Source organism: Sebastes umbrosus, chromosome 4 (genome assembly GCF_015220745.1).
Source record: "Sebastes umbrosus isolate fSebUmb1 chromosome 4, fSebUmb1.pri, whole genome shotgun sequence".
NCBI classification, from domain to species: domain Eukaryota; kingdom Metazoa; phylum Chordata; class Actinopteri; order Perciformes; family Sebastidae; genus Sebastes; species Sebastes umbrosus.
In genome coordinates, this window is record NC_051272.1 from 31,156,580 (window position 1) to 31,181,144 (window position 24,565).

The window sequence follows — 24,565 nt, forward strand, 5'->3', positions numbered from 1 at the left end:
GCGCATTCACACTCACCAAAAAAAAGGGAGCTCCAACTCTATCAGCTCCTTTGTCTGGGTCACGAGAAATATCCTCTGGCTGTCTGAAGCTCCGTCGTTAACCTTCATGAGACCACCTGCCTGCCTGGTTGAAGTTATCTCAGCTGTAAACGGTACTGTGCAGACAGAGCTGCTGGCTGTCTCTCATCTGACTCTCTCTGGTAACAGTTACCTTCTCTCGTCCTGAGGATTGGGTTAGTCCCGCCCCCCCCGGCTGATCTGATTGGTTACTGATTTATCTAAACCCGCTCTGATTGGCTGCGGCTCGTTTCTGTCAAAGAGGGGTTTAAAAATTAGGTTGGTCCTCGTCGACTGGCGTCTGCGGCTTCCACGGCAACGTTGCCTCATGCGATGATGCACTTAACCCGAGGTATAGGAGCCATGGATGGGTATATATATCAATGCATGCCTCTTTTTTATTGGCTGAATAGAGTTCACCTAGTCGTGCTGAAACAAAAAGCATGATAAGAGTTATCAAACTGTCCATTTTTCTGCAAGGATTCATTTTGTTTGTGCAACCTCCTGGTTGTTGTTGCACTCCTGGGCCTGTTAATGTTTAATTCCATCAACATTTAAAAGCCCAGTGTTTACATGTTTCTGACAAGACATGAGGATGATGCACACTTCGTTTCTATTGTAATGCATGCCCCAAATTACAAACAGCGTGCACGGCTTGAGATATGTATGTCACTCTGGTGCATGCTGTAGAGATGGAGCTTAGCAAGGTTTTGTGGTTGAAAATAAATGGAGATGATCAGCACAACCTAATCACGTCAGTGCCAGTTTAGAGGGAGCAACAATTTGGTGCACATCGCCACCTGGTGGTAGAATAGCATGAATGACTGCTGATGCTGGATCAGTCTGGCTTTCAATTATATGGTCACATTCAGTTGGTATTGTGTGGGCCACCAATTAAATCCTAAAATTTTATTTATCTAGGTATTTAAAAAAAAAAAAAAAAAAGTAGATTTATATCATTTCATTCATTTATTTACTTACTTATTTTTATTTTATTTTTTTAAATTTCTGTCTTTCTTAGTTATCCATTATGGAGGACCACAAGAGTCGCGTAAATAGTAATAGAGCATTTAATTAACACATTAATAGATGTGTTTACAAATTAATTTATTAATTGTACAAAAAAATAGGCATTAATAAATGCTAAAATATATTTGGAAATAAATGAATAAATATTGGAATGAATAAATACAAGTTGATCGTTAAACAGGACATATAAAATTAAATGTTAATTTATTTCTACATTGTTGTCTATCTATGTTTTCTTTACTTTTTGGCTGAGGCAGTGACAGTTGTGGGAGAGAGGATGACATGGAGCAAAGGTCCGCGGGTCGGATTCAAACCCACAGCCGCTGTGACAAGCCTTGATACATAGGGCGCTTGCTCTACCAGATGAGCTAACTGAGGGTCCTATCCTCATGTTGGTTTTGTTGCTCATGCTGATTCTGCTGAAATAAATACATAAATAAATAAATTGAATTACTGCTGATTTATTTCAAATATTTCGATGGTAAATTGATATCAAATGCACATTCAATTCTACATATTCCAATATTATGAGAAAACTCAAGATTCAAGAAATAAGTCTTGAATGAATCTTGGGTTTTCTCCTAATATTGTTATGATTTTAGGATATAATCATTTTAGGATATATATCATGTGTCAGTGGTGGAATGTAACTAAGTATAGTTACCTAACCACTGTATTTAGGTATAATTTTGAGGTACTTCTACTTCCCTTGAGTATTATCAGTCTATGTCAGTCTCCCCTGCATTCCAGAGGCGAATATTGCATTGTACTTTTTACTTCACTACATTCATTTGACAGCCATAGTTACAGTTACTAGTTGCTTTCCAGAATCAGATTTTACATACAAAACACACAGGATGAGTTTGTGCAAAATATTATAACTAACCAACAGTATATAAAGTAAATAAAATGAGCTCTACCTTGACTAACTATTAGAATACAATGCTACTTATACATTTATGCATTTGTGTTAAAAGAAAATCCTATAATATAACACCCACAACGGATATGTGTCTGCAGTGATGGACTGAGGCTCTCTGAGGTGCAGGGAAGAAAAAATAAAAAGGGCACCAGCGTGCAGAAAATTTGCTTGCAAGTAGGGCAGCCTATGGGGTACTGCATTATGTTTTCTCCATTCAAGGGTACCTACTGTACTATTGCACTGCATTATGTTTTCTCCATTTTAATGCCACTTGATCTTGTTTTCTCCATTCAAGGGCACCTACTGTATTATTGCACTGCATCTAGTTTTCACCACTGGAAGAGCACCCTAGAAGTCACTTAATGTCGTTTTCTCCACTGGAAGGGTACCCTAGATGGCACTTTATCATGTCTTATCTCCCAAGAAAGCACTTTATCTCGTTTTCTCCACTGGAAAAGCACCCTAGAGGGCACTTTATCATGTTTAATCTACCACAAGTGCATCCAAGAGGGCACTTTTGTTGTGTTTCTTTTGAATATGGGGGCTCCAAGGGGGCGGTGGCACTTGCAACATGTTGCACTTTTCCACATAATTTAGTATTTTTTATATAGTGGTGTCTCCACTTTTACTTACGTATGTAAGGGAACATAATCTTCTTCCACGACTGGATTCAATGTCTTTCTATAGGGCCACTCCAACAGGGTGTATAAGTGAAATAAGTGAAAAATGGCCTTTAAATGTTTTTTCAAACAAAACAATTACAAATTTTGGAGTAGTGTGTAGTATGTTTGCTTATGATTGTATATTTTTATTTCCTTTCTGATTTAAAAGATTTATCATGCTCAAGCACTCACAACAAACCTCAAGCACAAACACACACACTGCAGCAGAAAACAGGAGACTGGTGCCGTGACTTAACAGTTTAATGTAAATCCAAGACAAAGTGTGATTACATTTCTACACATATACAATATGCATATGTGAGCATACAAATTCTCATTAATAACTCGATTCACCTCGGAGACCGAAAAAATGATCAAAAGTAACAGTGAATAACAAGCTATAACATAGTTCACCACAACGCGAGCCCCTTCTCACCCTACAGTTAGTAAAGAGGACAATTAAAATAACTCTATTCTTCTATTTGACGAAGCTGTTTGTCTGTTAAAATCCTCCCGTGAAATTTACAACGCTATCATTAGTTTTTTTTTCGAAGCCTAATATAAATTCACTCCATTTTTCTACAACGAAAATGATTAAGAGAAGCACACAACATCATAATGGTAACACAAGCGCTTAGTAGCAAGTACTCAACTTGTTAGGAGGTTTAATTAATCCTTCTTCTTATTGTCATTATTATATTTATTTAAACATTCTATAAAGCCAGTAAAATATCCATTCTCATAACATACTTAATAATATTAGGCTAAGGAACAGGGTATACATAGAACGCTACGTCAACAGATTGAAATAATGAGACATCACACCCCGATAAACAAAAGTAAATAAGAAAAAGACAATTAACAGAGAAGTATACTAGGAAATACTGCAGCACACGTTAGCTTTATCGACAAAGAATGAGATTTTACACCGTTGAGAAACCATACAGCAATGGACACAAAAGGGGGTCAGGGTTTGATGCACTCTTAGGTCTTTAGAAAACGCAAATAAACTGTTGTGCAGGTAGCTATTTGAGAAATTGAGCTACGCTAATTTACAATTTTGAGAAAAGGGATTTTAACTTTTGACATGACCTCTAGCTTTAGATGAATATTTTTGTAGTGTACATCTAGCTTTGACTGTAGCTTTGGTCTACCACTTCTAGATTTCGTTTATGAACACCACAAAAATAACTGTCTTTGGCTAGAAATCTCTCTGAAATGGGAAAAGCTACATTTTTCAGTTAAAAACAGCAATTTAGGGGATTTACGGTGGTAAAAATGAATCCACATCCTAACCTGGTTTTAAACAAATTAGAATAGATGTAGATAGTAAGAAAAAACAATCGTATTTCAATCAGTTTTGGTTCTTAAATTCATTCATTGTAATCGAACACTCTCTATCAGCGATGGCATCAAACCTTGACCACCTCACCCTGAATTCCCCCAATGAATAGCCAGCGAAAGGAGCAGATCTCCTCAACGAAAAGTTAAAAAAAAACATACACTCTCATCCGAAAGGGCTTTAAGAATGCTTGTGTAGCTAGATTATGAATTTGAGAGAACATCAGCTCGTGATTAATCCACCCAACACCTCTTCCTAACCCCTTTGTACTTTGGGAGGCAGCTGCGACTTTGCCAAACGGTTTATACTGAACTGAATGTGTAGGTTTGATGTTGCGAGCTCCAAGTCACCTTAGAGGAGTCTGTCTGAAGACTTAATGTAGCACTATGCGCCATCATGCTCTCAGGAATGTTTCTCAGTGTTTTCCAGGAGGAGGAGTATTCACGTTAACACCGTGAGCAAAGCTGGAAGTTTGAGTGTATTTCATAGAGAGTGAGACACTGCCTTATTTTGTCTTCTCTAATTTAAATGTCACCTTAAACCCTTTGGAGGTACTGTTGGTTATTTGGAAGGCAGTGCTCTAACAGTAAAGTCGCTAGCTGGGAAGGCTCTGCTCACCTCAACAACACAAAACATCTTTACGCTCTACTTAAGCACATTTTGGTAATTGTAAGGTCACTCGATCTACGTTAATGCTCACATTTCTGATTCCCCTTTTTTTTATAAAACACAAAACATTGGTTATGTCTGAACAGAGTAATAGACAAAAAGGTATCACACACATCAAGTAATTTTCCACATTGTTGCGCATACCGGGCCTCTCTTAATTGGATGTTTCATTTGAGAAAACAGCTCAAAATTATTTGACATCCCCCTAATCGTGAGGATAGTGGTCATTTTACATTACTTCTCTCATATGGGATTTTTGCTGGAGATCAGATGTGTAATTATTGCATCGTGCTTGGCCACAAACGGTGTAGAAATCAAACGAATGGTCACCCACTGAGAAAGATCTAAAGCCATTTCAGACGTCGCAGGTCACGTATTACATTCATTTTTGTGTGCGGGCGACCGTAGTTTTTAAAGGTATAGTTGGTACATTTTTTTGATTAATTCATTTTTTTACAGGTCATTCTATTCCATGGCACGCTAATGTAAAACAAACTTTTTTAAGTTTACAAATTCATTTTTCGTACAACACCGATAAAGCTACAACATCAACAACGTAAAAAAACAAACAAAAAAACAACTGGCTTAACAATTTGGAGAGAGGTTAGATAATTATTGATCATCCAACCTAGACAGGGCGCAAGTGTGAGGAGTAATGAAAAGCTTTAACACAGACTGCAGCTCCTCTCATAGTTGAACGTCCAGATTCTAAACAAATTAATGAGTATGCATTGAGTAGGTTAAATCCTCCTTGTGTGCTCGTACATCGTGTCCACACATGCATTTTGCTTAACAACATGTCCTCAAACTTGTAGCGCGTTTAAAGATGAGACCAGAAGTTATTGCCTGTCTGCTGCTGGAGGATTGCTTGTACTATACTATACTGTGCTGTGCTGTACATGATCGATCTGTTGATTTCTTTGGTGGGAGGAGCGAAAAGAAAAGTCCTAGAGTGACAATGCTATCCCCTCGCTGACAGGACAGGAGAGGGGACAGGACAGCAGTGTAGCATGTGTTAACGGCAAATTCCCTCAAACAGTGGAATGTTTCAGTAGTCTGTCTCATAACAGAGGAGCCAAAAGATTTCAATGGAAAATCATCTCCCTTATATGCGTATGTGTGTGTGTGTGTGTGTGTGTGTGTGTGTGTGTGTGTGTGTGTGTGTGTGTGTGTGTGCTTAGGCCCCGATGACCTGGAGGAAATTAAGTAGATAAAATAAAATAAAATAAGACAGAACAGAGAAGAATGATGTAACCAGCAATGTACTATGTAATCACATCTTTAACTTTAACCCTAAGGCTTGCATGCTGGAGCTGACGGGGAGTGGAGAGGGGAAAGTACCAGGATGACAAACCACTCTGGGGCCCCGTCAGGGGATTGTTGTATTTCAAATCCTGGCTGTGGCTGTGGCACCCTCAAGCCAAAAGCATCTATAGCTATCTATCTATAAGGGCCCCATTGGATTATCATCAACTTTACTATCGCCAGCAGTGTTGCAACACTTTTACACAGGTGCACCCACCTCCACGGAATACTAAACATCACTGTACATCAACCCCCGGGTTACAAAATAGAAATGAGCCTGAAATATAATAATAATAATAATAATAATAAAAACACACACATACTCTGATAAAACATCCACGAGAATTATTGCAACAATCTCTAAAAAATAAACACAACATGTACTACAGCCATGTCAACAAAAAAAAAGTTCAAGATAATGTTAAGTTAAAAAAAAAAAAAAAAATCACTTCAAATGCAAGTACTATGGCATACCATGAAGGAGAGAGGGGGGGGGGGCTTTCACTAAACCACCAGCAGTACTGATGTGCTGAAGAGGACAAATGAAGAGAGGAGATTATTTGTAATGTTGGCTACGAGAGAAAAAAAAAAAATGAAATGAAGCAGCAAACACACAAAGTGACAGCCCTATTGGTTCTCTAAGTGTTCAGGTATCCCGTTCGGCTGGCGTGGCGATGTCTGTGGTGTACCTGGCTTCGAAGACAAATGGACAGTGGCGACAAAAATCGTCCACAACAAGGTGCCCTTCCAGGTGTACGCTGCGGCATTTTTCCCTTCTGTTCTGTTCTTGCAGCTCTGAGATGCCAAAACCTCAAACGCAACTTCCAATTATCTTTGCTGGACAACAACAACAACAGGATTCATGTCGGAATTCTAAGTGTGCATTCAGGTAAAGGTAGTGCCACTTCGGCTTCCTACCTACCGACCGACCGACCACCCGGGCTCAGTGTTACTATCAACCTGCTCAGTGCCAACTTCTGCTACCATTTTAGTCCCATTTAAGATAGAGTTTCACCCGTGCCCTCCACAGTCCCTACCTAAACTGACCCTATACGCTCTCAAACAGCCACCTCACTCGTGCCTACACAGTATCTCTCTCGAACAACCCTCGATACTCTGCCTCCTCTCTGCAGCCTAAGCCTCCGGAACCATCCTCGTGGCAACAATAACTTCCTGTCAGGCCCCTTCTCTCGGACTAGCTTTTAACGACCTCTACTGTGTCTCAAACATTGTACTGTAACTCATTTCCCTGTACATGAGCTCTGTGCTCCGTCGTCACGATGCATGAATTCCCTTGTGTGATTATATTAAAAAAACAAAAACAAATATATTCCAAACTAAAGCCACATTTTGGGTGATAGAGGTTTACAGCTACAGCTATACTGTACATTTTTTCATATTTACATTAATATCCAGAGCAAAAATGTAACAAGAATTTATCTATGACTTTGGTTAAGTACCCCAGGCAAGTTATCTCATGCACACATAATAAAATAGCTCAGCGCGACATCAACTCTGACGTTAATCTTCATCATTCTATAGGATGCTGTCGTTAAGGGCAAGAAAACAGCGAGGGCTGAGCCTACACCTGGAAGAGAGCTACAACTGCCCCGACTAGGATGTCAAACCAGGGGGAAACATGTCTCTCTAAGTATAGCTATAGTCTCTCGTGGCTCTCAGGATCCAAGCCAAGTAAACTGTGTCGTTATATCTGTAAGGCACTACGAGGGAACAATGGTCAAAACCTAAAAAGACTGAGGAGAGTTTTGAAGGAGGTGGACTACACACGCATGGCTGACAGTAGCACACACAGACAATCACGTTGTACATGCCTATGTTATTATAACCACTTTGTGCAATCACATTGAGAAAAAAGAGGAACAAATAAATCTATTGGTATCAGGAGAAAAAAAAAAATTGAAACAAACAGGTGCAGACTGCTACATTCTAAGAACGGGGCCCAGCTAAGACACCTAGAGCTAAAACTGAAGTATCGTCATAAAGGTGAAACATAAAGGAGAAAAAAATATCTATAAATACACTAAAAAGTTTGTTGTCTTCTGTTGGTTATATTTCCAGAAGCCTCCTCGGCTGGAGAAGGTGGAGTGTGGTGGGGGGGAGTTGCCTCTCTTTTTCTCCCCCACACCATGAATGATTTGGAAATATTAAGACAGTTCAAGGCCATCAATATTTTTTTTTCTTTGAAGAGCAGCAGGTTTCCGTATTTCACCTTCTCCCAAGCCTCTTGGGATCCCGAACTTCCAGTCAGTAACCCCTGTTCAACAGTCACGTCCCAAATTTAAGAGGGGAAAATAAAAAGAAAGCAAACCAGAAAAGCCTCCGCTTGTCCCAAAAGGTCTGTTTCAAACTTCCCTGTAAAACTAATGAGACATTACTGTCCTCGTAAAGTAAAGCGAAGAATAGACAAATAAAAGCAAAAAACTGGCCCTTTCAGGAGAACAAAAAGAAAATTGAAAGAAGGACTGTACCCCTCTGAAATTCAACTCCATCTTTCCCTTCTAGAGAGGCTGTGAATCTTTTTTTTCTCTTTTTCTCTCTGTCGTTATATCTTCAAGTTATACGTGACAGTTTCATGAGGATTGCATGTTCCTCTGTCTCTGTTTATGTCTGAGGTCGAGGAGAGGATGTTTAGGATGTCGAGTGGGTTCGGGGGTGGGGGCAGCAGCAGCGGCGCTGGGTCGGGCTCTCCAGTGTCAGTCAGTGTCTTCTCTAGAGGTAAGGGTACTGGTTGACCTTGGTGGGGCTCAGCGGGTATCCAGTGTAGACAGTGGAGGCGGGCGAAGCGCTGATGTAGGCCTGGTGGGCAAACTGGGCCTGGTACTGGCTGTGGTGCAAGGTGGGAGAGGGCAGCACGCGGTGGCCCATGCTGACCGGGACCTGGTGGACGATGCTCGGCGGGTAGCTCCCGTGCTGCACCGCGTGGCGCGCCGAGCCCTGCGTCGCCACCAGGTGGGCCACGGTGCCGGTGGAGCCCAGAGCGGCGGGGGTTGTGTAGGCGTAGAGGTGGGGCTGGCTGGGTATGTGTGTGGCGGCCAGGTGCGGGTGGACGTTGCCCGTGTGAGAGGGGCTGTTGTGATGGAAGGAGTACGGGGCCTGAGTGGCGATGGTTGGGGTGATGTAGGCCTGCTGGCGCCGATGACCATTTCGATCAGCTACCATATGCTGCTGGGCCTGAAAGAGGAGATGATAGACAGGCTGAATGTCAGTTTTATTGTTCCTGAACTGTCACAAATTAATAATCAACCTTAAAGGTACAGTCTGTAGGATTAGGCGACATCTAGAGTATCTCCGCTCACTCCTCCCTTTCCGAGACTGCGGTAACTTGAGCAGCCGAGTGCAAAACCAGGCCATCCTTACCATAATGACACTACTTTAGTACTTTAGGAGCAACTGAAGTCAGACGTCCGCTGGCGGTACCACGGTTTTGCACTCCACGCTCACGTTACCGCAGTTTCACAAGCGTGACCAACCCCCAGCTCTAGGGTTAGGGTTCAACCCCCCCAGAACCCTAACCCTAGCCCCGTTAACTGCAACACACATCAGACATCAAAATTGTTTTAAGTGAAAAATTTAATTTTTTATTTTCATAAATAACTGTATTTATTATATTATATATAAACAGTTAGTCCCTGATATTGTTGGCTTGAAAGTGTTTATTCAGTTTCACTACAATTTAAACTTAACACATTAACAAATAAGTGCGACCGGGCAGATGAATAAGTGTGAGAAAGAGAGTTACAGGGGTGAAAAGTGTATTTCTCTTTCTTTCTTTATTTGTTAATTTGTTATCTCAGTGCAGAAAATGAGGAAGGGCACCCACTGAAATTTAAAAAAAACCCATTATCTTTACAACCAACGCCCCCCAGAAGGTGGCGCCTTAGGTGACCGCCTATATGGCCTCTGCTTTAAGCCGGCCCTGCTGCTTCCTATATACAGAAGATATGACGGGCTCATTCTAAGCTAACGTACACACAATTATTCTTAGTTTCAGGTGATTATACACTAATGAAAACATAGTTATGAATATTATATTCCATTTCTGCTAATCGATCCCCTGAAATGAACACATTGTTCCTTGCTTATTTGCTTTCTTGCATAGCGTTAGATGAGAGGATCAATTACATTCTCTTTTGTTACCTTTGGACAGAGCCAGGCTACCAGTTTCCCCCCCAGTTTGCAGTCTTTGTGCTAAGCTCAGCTAACTGGCTGCTAGTGGTAGCTTCATATTTACCATACAGACATGAGGGTGGTATCAATCTTCATCTAATAGAACATGAAAAAGCTTATTTCCCCAAATAAACTATATACATACCACAGTATATACTATATATACTATTCCTCTTAATCATGATCCTAAAAGATCTGAGGTTTCATACACACATATTCACACGCTGACAGTGATAACATGTTTCCCCATACCTGGCTGAGATTGAGAGGCTGCTGCTGGAGGGGGTGTAACCCAGAGCGCTGCTGTCGGTAGGACCCGCCTACGGCCACGCCCCCTGGTAGGTGATTATTGCCAGACATCAATACATTGGAGGATTTGAACTTGTAAGCTATATTCTGATGGTTCATTGCATCTGTACAGGAGAGGATACAAGTTTGGTTAATTGGGAAGCTCAACACAAAACAGCTTAATAGCTGTGTATCGGCTGTGTTTTAGGGTTAGGGAAGAATCTGTCACACCTGGCATCAGGCGCTCACACTCACTGGGGACCTCACTGTTCTGGGTTTTGAGAGGGGGGATGATGATGGTGCGGGGGTTCCCATTGTTATAGTTGTCCAGGATGGTGGTCTTTGTATCGTAGCTGTTGTTGTTGGGGGGTCTGGACTCCACAGTGTAGGGGCTGTTGTTGCTGGAGCAGTCGGAGTCGGGCGAGTCGTGGACCGTCACGCAACTGATGACATTCTTCCTCTGCTTTGAAGATGAACTGAGAAGAAACAGAAGAGGGGGACCAGAGAGGACAGTTAATACTTAGAAATCAACTCCAGTGACTTAGGTAAACTCAAGGTCACCAATGTCATAATATCAAATCTGCTGGCTGATTAGTAAAATGTATGGCTGTCAATCGATTAAAATATTTTATTGTGATTAATCGCATGATTGCCCTTAGTTAATCACGTATTTAATGCTCTTATCAACATGGGAATCAATTAACGACACAAAACGACGACAAATATTGTTCAGAAACCCTCACAGGTACTGCATTTAGCATAAAAAAATATGCTCAAATCATCACGTGTGCTGATTTGACCATGACTTGCCCAAAACTGCATGTGATTATCATAGAGTGGGCATGTCTGTAAAGGGATTCCAATGGATACCTTTGGATATGATCCCAGTATCTTCACTCTAGCTTTAAAACTGAGGCCACTACAACCTATAAACCGCAAGTTGTGTTAATGAGTTAAAGAAATTAGTTGCGTTAAAACAAATTTGTGTTAATGCGTTATTATAGCGTTAACTTTGACAGCCCTAGTAAAATGTAATCAGATTTTACATCCTCTCTTTAATTGTATATTGTATGCTGTAGCCAAGTATAGACCTTGAACCATACAATGTGTGTCAAAACATACTTGTAAGTTATTTTTGCAGTTTATAAATCATTTGTCATGATTGCTGACTGCTTGGCTTTCCTTTTCTTCCTACTCTGCGACTGCTTACTTTGTGTTTCAGTACAGCATATCACAGCACACAGGAGTTGTCTTTGGCACATCTTTTCTTTTTCTCTTGTCAGATGACTGTATGGTTATAAAATTGATTTGATCAATGGTCACAAAATACCATTAACCCCCATTAGCATTTTATGACTTCAGATCAAATTACTTTTATAGTCGCACAGTCTGATACTAGATATGTCATTGAAAATGCCTTACAGTATATCATACACAACTATAAAACCAAAATATGTGAACACAGAAACAAAGTAAGATGGCAGAAAGTTGGCTTCTTAGTTAATGGTGAAAACATGTCTCTATCCCGCTAAGTCAAAGCAGACGCATGGCGTGCTTCGAAAGAGGTCTTGGGTTTCCTCTGACTTCTTAGCCTGTATCAACTGAGTGAAATAGAACCACGTTAACCTCTTCAAACCTACAACTGACCTCTTGTTTTGTTTGTGGTCGTCTTCCTCATCTGTGTCACTGCTGATGGTGATGATGCTGACTGCTGGACTGGGCGTGTCGGGGATGATGATGGTCTGTCTGGGGACGTGGTGCTGGTGCTGGTGGTCGCGGGTGGTGCTGGAAGCCTGCTCTGCTTCGCCGGCCCCCCACCCACCGCCCCCACAGCCCTGCAGGGGCGGGCAGTTGGAGGCCGGGCCGTTCTGTAGCACGGCGCAACGCGGTGGCGTGTTCTCCTTCACCCGCTTGGAGCGCTGCGGGGACAGCACCGCCTGAGAGGACGACACCTCGTAGGCCGACATGTTCCTTATAGGAAGACAGAGAAGAGGGTCACATAACGGTGCAAAATACACAGATACTGAAGATCAAAAGCAAAAGCAAGGGGATGACTTTTAGCTACCAGAAGGACAATTTACAGTCTTATGAGTCATGTGAGAGTACCTGGCAGACATCTGGTGCTGTTTGTTCTTTTTGGAAGAGGAGTTGTTATTGGTTGAGGGCTGCCTCATAACGTGTGCCACTCCAACATTGAGCGTCTGGTTGGATGGGAGCGTGACGTGGCCGGCCAACAAGGCTGGCTGCTGCATGATGGGATTATAATGGCTGCCATGAGGATGGGAATTCCTGCAACACAACACAGTTAAATGTTACCACAACAATAAAAAAAACTCCAAGTGAAGCAGCAAAGGACAAAATGCTGAAAAAGTGCATTGATATTAGGGCTGTCAAAGTTAACTCCACTAATTTCTTTAACGCATTAACGCAATAGATATTTCGGGCGTAGCAGTCTCACTTTTAAAGCTAGAGTGAAGATACTGGTATCATTATGAAACTAGAGAAACCTAAGGAATCCATCTTGTCGCGAAGGAGGCTAAATAACGCTCCAAACTTACGATACATTTTGGCGAGGAAAAACTGGGATGGCCATTTTCAAAGGGGTCCCTTGACCTCTGACCTCAAGATATGTGAATGAAAATGGGTTCTATGGGTACCCACGAGTCTCCCCTAAACAGACGTGCCCACTTTATGATAATCACATGCAGTTTTGGTGAAAGTCATAGTCAAGTCAGCACACTGACACACTGACAGCTGTTGTTGCCTGTTGGGCTGCAGTTTGCCATGTTATGATTTGATCATATTTTTAATGCAAAATGCAGTACCTGTGAGGGTTTCTGGACAATATTATTCATTGTTTTGTGTTAATTGACTTCCAATAATAAATATTTACATACATTTGCATAAAGCAGCATATTTGCCCACTCCCATGTTGATTAAATACTTGACAAATTTCCCTTTAAGGTACATTTTGAACAAATAAAAAATGTTAGATTAATTTTTGATTAATCGCGATTAAATATTTTAATCGATTGACAGCCCTAATCGATTTATATCAGGATAATCAAACTGAACATTGGTGAGGAAAATAAAAAGACGGCATGTATTTCCCACAGGAGCCAGCAGGTGGCAGCAGCTAACTTTTCTAAAGAAACGAAAGGAGGAGAGCGAGGAGAGAGCAGAGAGGGAGGGCAGAGGAGCTGACACCAGCAGCTGTGGAGCGATAGCTCTGCAGAGGAAGTGCGACACTTTTCCCAATCGTCTCTCTGAGGACAACAGAGCCGCCACTGGACAGGAAGGGGAGGGAGAGACGGGGGAGGTGGGTGTCTGGTCACAGACGGACAGCTCCCAATGAATCCGTGCATGCATGGGCCCCCAGCAGTCCTCCGCATACACATTATATACCTGCGTCCCCCCTTATCTCCCTGCAGATCGCCTTCTCCAATCTATCCATCCATTTATCGAGCCATCGAGGTGACAGGCTATACCAGACATGATGTCTCAACATATACATATATATCCCATCTCCCTGAGGTGAATGTGCTCTTATAAAAGCACGTTGCGGGGACTGTGATTCATTGGCGATAAAGGACAAGCTGTCAGGGAGGTGCAGGCTCCTCGGTCAATCAGTCTTATGCCGTACCATCTTCCTATAGCACATTCTGACCTATAAAAGCCATAAAACCACCGCTGGCCTTTGAAATCAATTTATCTGACCCGACCTACAGACTTGCCCCCGATGTTGCGTGTATAAACTTGATTGTGCAAAGTGTTTTGTTTTTGAAGCTTGACACATGTCAACTCTATTAGATAGAGTTGTTCCAATACTGATACCAGTATCACAAATGCGACGGATACTGCCCAAAATTCTGTATCGGTTATCGTCGAGTAGAAAACAGTGGAAAATCTCATACTACTACTAAAACGGCGATATGTACAGTATGTAAGGCTTCCGTTTCGAGGGGTGGCGCTAGTGTTGCCGATTTCAACACCATTAATCTTATAAAACATTTGATAAAACATTTGAAGACGCATCGCACGAAAGAGAACGACGACTTCACCAAGGCATAGGGGGGGAAAAAGGACGAACTGCAGCAGCAAATGTTGGAAATCGCATTCTAACGACGAGATTAATTCCACAAAAGATAGCCCAAAAGTGACGAAGATGACCGACAAAATTGTGGAATTCATTGTTTTCTGGACGACCAACCCTTCGGTCGTCGAAAACGTGGGATTTTGCTGCTTAATGGAGAATTTGGAGCCAAGGTACAGTTTGCCAGGTCACAAATACATCTTTGAAACGGCCGTCCCGATATTATATGAGAAAACAATATATTGTTTTTTATCACGCTGGTATCGGATCGGTACTTGGTATCGGCCAATACCGCAAGTTCAGGCATCAGAAAGGAAAAAATGTTACCGGAAAATCTCTACTTTTAGATTTACTCATCCAGCTATAGATGGATTCTGAAACTGTAGGCCTCAATATTCAGACATCAATAAAAGGTTTGGGACTGGGCTGGGGAGCAGTTACAAGACAGAAAGCAGTGCTGTTCACCTCCAGTTGGCGAGAGGCTGTGTGCTGCTCATGGAGTCGGGGATGACAGTGGCGTGCTGGACTGAGGTGTGGGTGAGTTGCTGCCAGGCTGGAGGCAGCAGGATCTGCTGGGTGCCGCTGGGCCAGGCCTGCTGAGGAAAGAGAGCACAGAGAGGGGGAGAAAGGACAGAAAAACAGTCAGCTGTCGTGCAACAAAATATCCAAATGAAGTCTGTCAGAGGACTGCACGGTTACACATGATTGAGTCTTTTCATTTAAACATTATAAATAAAGGAACTCATTGAAGTCATTGATTAGTTTCAGGGTGTTGTGATAAATGACAGTATCTTTTCCAAAGTGCATAACAGCTGGTCTTAAACCAGCATGCAAAATGAACTCCGCCAGCTTCAAGGAGACATCCATCGACAAAAGAGATAAGACCAGGACTTAATAAAGATGTACAGCAGCTCCTTCCTTTGTCTGCATGCGTATGAGTGAGCGTATGTGTGTGTGTGTGTGTGTGTGTGTGTGTGTGTGTGTGTGTGTGTGTGTGTTAGTGTGATTATGTGTTTGACTTGAGTCAAATCAACCTGTGTTCTAATTAAATTCTCAGGCCCATTCAAGCCGCTGTGAAAGAGGCTACTTTGTATTTCTGATGCGGAACAGGAGGAGAGTATCCGGCATAATATGCCCCAAGACGTGCCAAGATGTGCGTGCATGCATGCCTGATCGTGTTTGTGTGTAACCCTAATAGTTTAATGCAGTTCTATTGATTAGCACTTTAATGTCAGGGCTAATGAATTGTTCCTTTAATACCATTTGCACATCTATTTACAACGGCATCAGTATGTGCTGCAGCGCACGCACACGTTTAAATAGAGAAAGGGAAAGAGAGAGAAGGAGGGGGGGGGGGAGGCACCATACAAAATGCTAAGCAGATAATCTGTGCATATGCTACGGTAACTTTATTTTTACCTTCATCTTTTAACTTTATTTTTACCTTCATCTTTTAACTTTATCTTAACCTTTATCTTTGTATTCACATATTTGCTTTTGGAGCTGTCTGTTTCCATTATATTCTCACACAAAGTGTTCTGTATTCTGCCTGCAGGCTCGTAGAGAAGCTGAATTGTTTTTTTGTCTGAGGCAGGTTGCAAAGTCCAAACCGAGCAGCCTGTGGTTGAAGTGCTGCAGGGGGGCATCTGCAGGCCAGCAGCGCTGCCTCGTCTGTGCACTGATGACTGACATCTCTAATGGAACATTCTGGAGCTGGAGATGGTCTTTACATCTAAGACCACATCCAAGGCCTTTTATCAACATGCCATTAAGAGACTGTAATACATCCATCCATCTCCCGCTCCTCCTCCTCCTCCTCCTTGCTCGCTCTATCTCCATTCCCGGCACTCTACGTGCCTCTCTCTCCAGGCGTCTGCGTTGTGTAACCAGCCTGTCTGCCCTGAAATGGTAACCCAGTTAAGAGGCCGTTTTCTTTCTACTCAGAGTACACCATCGCTATCAGCAGGGCCCACCGCCTCCCACCTCGACCTACGCTCCCCCCGGGTTGAAAACCCTTTGTCACCTCGGGGCTTTGAAAGCCCCAGCTCTCACTCCCCAATTGTTTCCACATTTTCTGCATTCCTGCTCCAGATAAAGGTCCTGCTGGTTTCCCTGCCTCCCTGCTTAGAGCTTCCTTCGCTCTGTCCCCCCCCCCCACCCTCCGCGCACCCAGGGAGCTAAACGTGCATGGGTCCGATGTGGGCAAAGGGTGCAACGGTGAGCAGTGGGTGGGTGAAGGCGCAGGTGGGGGAGAATGCAACCACAAGGACTCAGCCGAGCCTGTGAGACCTCCCACCGTAAAGGAATAAACACGGAGAAACACACACCACACACCCAGTTATTAGGCGTGCTGCTCGCTGGCCTATATAAACCATCTGCCTGTCTTTGTTTAACATGTGTGCAGACAGAGGTGAATACCTGCAGAGCGCGGCAGCAATGTGTGATCCGCACTTGATATATCACATATTTTCCTTAATGACACGTTTTTATTTGATTTGGCCTCCGATAGATCCATCACATCCATGGATCTGGTGAAGTCTCTGGTCATGCAGAGACTCATCTGAGCTTTTCCCCTGACCTCTCTGGATCCTCTGAGGCCTGTAATTTGGAGCGCCTGACTTGGAAGCAGCCCTAGAGCTAATCACCATTTGGTATCTGACAGATTAACCCACCATAGAAACACAGGCACACACACACACACAGACACAGAGCTTTGCTGCCTGTCTGCCTGCCTACTGCATGATTAACTGGAGATAAGGGAGTGCTTCAAACTCCCTGGATTCACAGGGATATTTAAAGCCTTCATGGAAATTTCCATAGGGAAAGAGGTGGCGTGGTGATGGAAGTGGTCTACAGTGTGTGTGTGTGTGTGTGTGTGCGGAGAAAGTGATGCACAGTCACTCTCTGTTACATCCAACAACTGTATATTAGCAGCTAAAGCTTCGGCCCCACTGTGCAGGCTCCAGTGAAGGCCTTCTCTGTGTGAAAAGGCTCCTGCCTTTGTGTGCATCAGACCGTGGCAGCCTCAGCCTCCAGGAGAGCGGGACAGCAGAGAGAGCGAGCGAGCAAGCAAGCAAGGGGGGAGAGAGTAAGAGAGGCAGGGAGCAATGCACAGGAGAGCTTGGTCTGACTGCGCTCAGGAAAAAAACAAAACAGCTGCCAGCAGGGGCAGGGTCACGAACATTGAGTGATTTCCAGCCTCCATCGATAGATACTATTCTTAGTGAAGGCTTATGGAAAAAAAAGGATGCAGAGAGCTTTGTTTGAGCAGTTCCAAGTCTGACAGGCACTGTTATTCTTCAGAGCCCAAAAAAAAAAAAAGAACTCTATTAGTTCCTTTTCTGTGATACTCTTCCCTACCTGTGTAAGCAGGCCAGGTTGGATCTGCAGAGGCTGGGCACCGGGGGCCTGCGTCACTATGGGAACAGCGTTCTCCATCCGCACAGAGTAACTGGTGTGCTTGGAAGGGGACGCCTGCAGCCCTAAACAAAGCACACGTACAGAAGGATGTCAACAACGCCGTCACCGACAAACAACATATCTGCAAAATTAAGAGCGTGTTTTGTGTGCACACTGATTTATGTGCATTCAACAGATGTCGCAACCCTTCTGCTGCGTTCGAATATAGCAACGGCGCTTAGGAAAACAAAAAAAAAAACAGTAGTCATGGCAATAGTATAAAAACAGTCTCTAACAATGGATTTATTTTTAATTTATCACCCATTCCATAAAAAGAATAAATAAACAAAGAGAATAATGCCTTAGAGCTCTTCTGCCCTCCTGGTGCAAACACAGAGGAGACAAACAGAGGGTGAGTACGCCTTACACAAAGATATTCAATTTCCTTTCACATGATTAATAGCCTCATCAAGTTATCATTGAATCGCTGTTTGTGTGGTGCGATTGACTCTACCTGTGGCTGCAAAACAAAACAAGATAGAACTGAACCAGTGATGTATGTATCGCACCAGATAAATGCTCTTTAGTTGTGTTTTTATCCTTATACCACGGCCTGTTCTCAGACCTCCTTACCTTGGAAGCCAGGTGGGCAGACGATGAGCGCCTGCTGGAAGGGGTCGGGCCGGGCGGCGCAGAGCTGAGGAGGTCCCGGCTGCAGGGGCATGCTCCTCTGGGCCACGGCCGCCATAGAGGCAGCGGAGGGCTGGTAGAGTGCAGATTGGTAGTTTAGTATGGAGACATCGGGACTTGCAAAGGAAAGGGTGGCATTGTTGGTGGAGGAGGGAACCAGGTTGGTGGCCTAAAGGAATGACGGGACCAAAATAAAAATCATGAGAGTGGAGGCACTGATGGGAATAACAGGGAAGCAGTGGAAGGGGAGGGTTGAACAGCAGACGTGGTAAAAAAAACAACAACAGAAAGATAACAATATTCTAACAAAATAATGCACACATAAAGATGCAACACAAGCAGCAGATCGAGAGTGGTGGTGGCGGCGGTGGTGGTGGTGGCGGCGGCAGGGCATCCATCATTGATGAGAGCCGTTGGAAGAATAAAGAAATTGGGCGACTGATTTGAACACGTCTTAAAATATGCGGACTGTTGATTTGATTAATTAGAGGGAGGGAAGAATGCGAGGAGAGATGCAATCAATGCTACAAATCTTAGAATAATCAACCATCAATGAGCGAAATGCCACCAGAGCACATTTAGACTGATCATTTTGCATCATATACAGCATTTAACTGACAAACAAACTTTAATTCTTTAGACTGAAATGTATTATATGTCTCAGTTCACAATTTAGCAGCAAACAAACCCCACGGCAGTGTAAACATCTCCCTCATTATCCCGCTTAAATGATGAGTGATCAGGATCATATTATAAGACTGTTTAAATGTAAATGTTACAGAATCAGAATGAGCCAATTTAATGAGCTGCAGCAAGACTTGACATTTCATGTCACAGCTTCACTATCTGGCCGCCAAATCAATATAACTGACAGGAGTAATATTTCACAGTCGACCAGTCATTCTATAATTATGTAACGTTAGGTAACTCCAGCATGTCTTGACCATTAATAAGACATGTGGCAAACTGCTGGAAGACTGCCTGGGAACATCCAAGGTACAAACAAATGCTTTTAAGAGACACCGTTTGCTCGGCTCGTAAGTAGTATTTGCTCCACGAGACACCGTCTAATTTTAGCCCTTTCATTAAGCGCGCATAGGGGCGGAGGGAAACACGGAGACAGCGCTTTCATTTTTCATTTGCTCTCTTTAGCGTGTTCGATGAACACCAGGGGAGGGAACATAATCAATATGGCACTGTGGCATTCATCATAAAACAAGCACGGAAGCAGCAAAAACACAAGCCAGAGATGCATTCCAGCCCTCGCAAATGAATCGAGCCGAATAAATCACTAACTTAAGTCTGTCTATATGCCCTGAGAGCCGGGCGCGGAGGAAAAAAAAGACAAGCTGAGGGAATGTTAATCCATTTAAATCACAGCAAGATGGGGTTTTTGTCGCATGCTACACAGTGTGAGCTGGCTCGATATAGTTGGTGATAAAGAACTCTGTTTACTAAAGAGAGGGGTGGGGGGGGGAGCAGGAGTTGTAACTAAGCACAATCTGGAAAAACCTTGCAACACGACGCTCGGCGATTCCGGCATAAGCCAAAAGTCAGCAGTTTCGATTCACAGAGCGTACGGGAACGAAGCGGTAAAGCACCACGGGCTCAACCCGGGGAAACGGGAGGAAAGAGGAGAAGACAGAGGAGGACAGGAGCAGTGAGAGGAGGGGAGAAAGAGAGGAAGCCTGGCGAAGGGATTCTTAAGGCCTGAAAGCCCCAGAATGCAAGGCAAGCAGGAAGTGGGGCTTGTCATGTGTGTAATCAGCACTTTGTGACAATCCCACAGGACCTGGGGCACAGACAGAAATGCAGGCAGACAGATATACATGCGCCAAGGCAGAAAGGCAGGCAAAGGAAGCATGGAAACGTGCAGACAGACAGGAAGAACGGACAGAGAGAAATAGAACAAAGAGGAAAACAGCCGCTTCATGGGCTGCTGAGCTGTTACACGACTGACAGTTTAAAAATACAATTATTTGGTTAAAGCGACAGTAGGCAGAATGTTTTTTTCCATAATAACCTTTCAGCGTATTGTGATTCAAGTGCTCTGAGAGAAAACTAGACTTCTGCACCTCCTCATGGCTCTGTTTTCAGGCTTTAAAATATCTAGCCCGTGACAGGAGACTTTGGCCAATCACAGGTCATTTCAGAGAGAGAGCGTTCCTATTGGCTGTTCATTAACAGATGCAGCCGTCAATCACTCATGAACTCCGGTCAAACTAGGCAGCGCTGATCAAATATGAATCAATATTCTGTTACTGTAATGCCTATTTCTCCCCTCGGATATTTTCAAAAACATCTTGTAGTGTACTGTTTAGCTGTAAAATGAGAAAGTTTGCTCCAGCTGGTGGGCGGTGCTTGGTATTTCCTCAACTGAGCAAACTTTCTCATTTTACAGCTAAACAGTACACTACAAGATGTTTCTGAAAACATTTTATTCGAGAAATAGGCATTACAGTGACAGAATATTGATTCATATTTGATCAGCGCTGCCTAGTTTGACCGTTTGATCAGAGTTCGTGCGTGATTGACAGCTGCTCAGAGACGGCAAGGCTCCAGCTCATCTCTGATTGGTTGTTTTCCTCCGGTCTGTGAAATCCTGCAGATGCTCTTAAGAACACCGGAGGACACAGAGGTACATGATTTTTTTTAGATTACCTGTCTCATGCACTACTGTCAGGATATAGTGACCATTTCATAAAAATAACTTTTTTTAATCATATTTGCTCCAATCTGCCTACTGCTGCTTTAAGACAGCACCTGACTATATATAAGCAATGTGCATCTTTCGTGTTGTTGCTCGAGGGTTTCAGCTCGGCTTTAATTATCCATTGTGATACATTTATGTGATGAATATTCCACACTTGCATCTACGCTGCATTTCTTATATTATTTTAAACCAGAGCTAAAATAACATTTAAATACTTGAATCTGTCAGTGGTTGCCTAACATACTGATGAGTGAGGTGTTACCTGGCTGTGCACAGTGTTCAGCTGGTTGTTGAAGGTCATGGTGAGGTTGGTGGAGGTGCTGGGGGCCACGTGGGTGATAAAGGGCGTCTTGCTCTGGTTGACCGTGTCGTACATGTTGACACGACGCTTGCAGATCTCCATGTTTTGGAAGCACGACTTCACACTGCACGGACAGACAGACAGGGAGGGAGGGAGACGGGAGAAGGAATGAGTGTCTTATGACAGCGGCAGATGTTATTTCACTGTTCGAGATGATAATTATATAAACAACACGTACTGTGTGCTGTGTGGGAAATCGAGGAGGTGTGTCATAGTAACAAAGGGGTGGTTGAGCGTTTCGATGGGGGTGATCCTCTTGTCTGCGTCGATGGTCAGCATCTTGGTTAACAAGTCGATGAACTCCCGCCTGTCGGCCTTCTCCGCCAGCATTTCGCTCCCCTCCAGATCTGACGTCATGTTCACCTGGACGCACGGAAACAGAACCACAGGCATCTTAGCATAAAATACATACCAGGGCTGTCAATCGATTAAAATATTGAATTGTGATTAATCGCAAATTAATCACACATTTTTTTATCCGTTCAAAATGTACCTAAAAGGGAGATTTGTCAAGTGTTTAACACTCTTAACAACAAGGGAGTGGACAAAATGCTGCTTTATACAAATGTATGTATATATTTATTATTGGAGATCAATTAAACAATGACAAATATTGTCCAGAAACCCTCACAGGTACTGCATTTAGCATAAAAAATATGCTCAAATCATAACATGGCAAACTCAAGCCCATTAGGCAACAACAGCTGTCAGTGTCATTGTGCTGACTTGAATATAACTTGCCCCAAACTGTATATGGTTAACATAAAGTGGGCATGTCTGTAAAGGGGAGACTCGTGGGTACCCATAGAACCCATTTTCATTCACATATCTTGAGGTCAGAGGTCAAGGGACCCCTTTGAAAATGGCCATGCCAGTTTTTCCTCGCCAAAATTTAGCCCAACTTTGGAGCGTTATTTAACCTTCTTTGTGACAAGCTAGTATAACATGGTTCCAATGGATTCCTTAGGTTTTCTAGTTTAATTTGATACCAGTATCTTCACTCTAGCTTTAAAACTGTGTTGTAAAATTAGTGGCGTTAAAAGGAATTTGCGTTAACGCCTTATTATCACATTAACTTTGACAGCCCTAATACATATGTATTGAGTATTCAAGGTTTTTTAATGTTTTTGCAGACGACGAGGAGAAAAAATCTCTCCCAAGACTCATTCCCATAGAGAGGCCTATTAATACTCACAAGGCCTCGTCAGTTAGGGTGTCAGTGTGAGCGTCGCGGGGCCCGGCGATAACCTTGCACCTTAGTGACATTATAAACATTTGCACTGGTATTTATAGCGCCACTTGAAATATCTCCTGGCGCCTTTCGCTGAGATTTTTATCTATTCCTGAGATGTGAAAACAAACAGAAAACACGGACCCAATAAATGCTGCCATTGGCTTATAACACTTTCACAAAGGACACCATTTTGTGAGAGCCCCTGAGAAACGCTGACAACTTAACCTAAATATGTTTCGAATTCTGGCATTGGAACATCGTGTCGCTTCATCTCTGTTAAACATTGTGGCTTACGGTTGTGGATGGCAAAGCAGCAGATTGCTGCAGATTTTGAAAAGCTACATAACTAGCAGGGGTTGATTTGTGTTAGGCAGGGGACTTGTTCTGGGTTTACTTTTACATGAGGAATGAAGGAAGTGGGACAAGGTCGTGATATAGCTAGTCTGGGTTTAAAGCGAACAAGCAGATTGCAAGGACGGAGACAGGGACAGTGGCAACAGACAGGCAGCCTTGTTTATTGTGACTGCCATGCAGAGGTAGCACGGCTGTTTTTAATAAAGACGCAGCGCTTATCTGTGGGCCTGCTCCAGGGGCTATCAGATGTGCTGCCAGTCAACACCGCGAATCTGATTCAATTCTCTTTCTCTATGCAGGTTATTCAGGCTCTGTAACCATTCCCTCTCTGCTGCTCGCCACCTCCGCCGCCTGCGATAAAGGAATAATCTGCAGAATGAGGTGAGAAATAATCACGCCGTCCTCTAGCTAGTGGAGGAGATGACTTTGGGAAACGCATACAGTTTGGCTGCACGTGCATAGCATGGTGGGAGTTGGCTGAGGCATGCCACAATAATAATCAGACTGGATAAGATTTTCCATTAAATTAAGATATGTGAATTTACTAGATAGAAAAGGTATTTTCATGCTTCATTTTCTTTCCATAACAGCAAATAGGCAACATTTGACATTTTCTTATCTTCAGTGAAAATTAAAAAACGGTAACATAAAGACAAGGGTTCTTCGGCTAACACGGTCAGCCCCTGCGTGCCTCGCATGTCAACGGCTGTTTATGGAGCCACATCTGTGCCGCGGGGAGCCTTGACATGCCACTCTGGAGTAAGGGCAGGGATGGCAGATGTCGAGCAGCGAGACAGATCGGGCTACGCCTCGGGAGATGTGGGATGCAGGCCTGTCTTAGGCACAGCAGCACTACGAAGTGTGCAGCTTTACCCATAAAACTTAGTTTTCTAAGCGGGGAGAGCAGCAGAAGAGAGTGAAAGCGTGTTTGTAAGTGCAGGTAATAAAAGAACGCTAAGGTGAAGGCCGCACTGCTCCTCCTCTCCTATCAACGGAGATATTGAAGGATTGCAGATCAAAGTGAATCCATTTTAGAGCAGGTCTTCCTTCCTTCCTTCCTTCCTTCCTTCCTTCCTTCCGTCCACATCAGGCCTCAAGCGGGGGTCCTGCATTCGCTCCAAGTTGCTCTCTGATTTACTCAAATTAGATATACTTGTGACTAAAGCCTCCCCACATTTCCCACGACTGAGAGGAGGTTCATTATCTCTTCCTGGCACCCAGCCTCTCTGTCTTTCAGGGCCTTCAGCTACATCATCCAT

The 24,565-nt window shown here is 43.3% G+C and overlaps 2 protein-coding genes and 1 long non-coding RNA gene across 10 annotated transcripts in view; 1 reads left to right on the forward strand and 2 right to left on the reverse strand.

Moving 5' to 3' along the window:
• Nucleotides 1-218, reverse strand: part of si:ch211-1e14.1 (UPF0606 protein KIAA1549) — a 54,683-nt gene extending 54,465 nt beyond the window's left edge. For 3 of the 5 annotated variants that reach the window (XM_037767097.1, XM_037767098.1, XM_037767101.1), the window contains exon 1: nucleotides 17-217. The gene's annotated coding sequence lies outside the window, so the exon portion shown is untranslated. Of the gene's footprint in view, nucleotides 1-16 lie in introns of all 5 variants that reach the window. The other 2 variants (XM_037767100.1, XM_037767095.1) reach the window with 2 other exon arrangements.
• Nucleotides 219-2,913: 2,695 nt separating this feature from the next.
• Nucleotides 2,914-24,565, reverse strand: part of hipk2 (homeodomain interacting protein kinase 2) — an 85,744-nt gene continuing 64,092 nt past the window's right edge. The window contains exons 6-15 of one of the 4 annotated variants that reach the window (XM_037766701.1): nucleotides 21,897-22,081; nucleotides 21,620-21,782; nucleotides 18,588-18,717; nucleotides 17,916-18,037; nucleotides 15,021-15,151; nucleotides 12,569-12,751; nucleotides 12,110-12,433; nucleotides 10,694-10,938; nucleotides 10,427-10,587; nucleotides 2,914-9,178 (exon numbers count right to left, since the gene is read on the reverse strand). In XM_037766701.1, coding sequence (XP_037622629.1) covers nucleotides 8,717-9,178; nucleotides 10,427-10,587; nucleotides 10,694-10,938; nucleotides 12,110-12,433; nucleotides 12,569-12,751; nucleotides 15,021-15,151; nucleotides 17,916-18,037; nucleotides 18,588-18,717; nucleotides 21,620-21,782; nucleotides 21,897-22,081 — 2,106 coding nt within the window. In that variant the 3' untranslated portion in view covers nucleotides 2,914-8,716. Of the gene's footprint in view, nucleotides 9,179-10,426; nucleotides 10,588-10,693; nucleotides 10,939-12,109; nucleotides 12,434-12,568; nucleotides 12,752-15,020; nucleotides 15,152-17,915; nucleotides 18,038-18,587; nucleotides 18,814-21,619; nucleotides 21,783-21,896; nucleotides 22,082-24,565 lie in introns of all 4 variants that reach the window. The other 3 variants (XM_037766698.1, XM_037766699.1, XM_037766697.1) reach the window with 3 other exon arrangements.
• The window catches only part of LOC119486544, a 29,267-nt gene continuing 27,461 nt past the window's right edge, over nucleotides 22,760-24,565 (forward strand). Inside the window, exon 1 of the long non-coding RNA XR_005206552.1 lies at nucleotides 22,760-23,687. This is a non-coding gene — a long non-coding RNA (uncharacterized LOC119486544). The remainder of the gene's footprint in view (nucleotides 23,688-24,565) is intronic.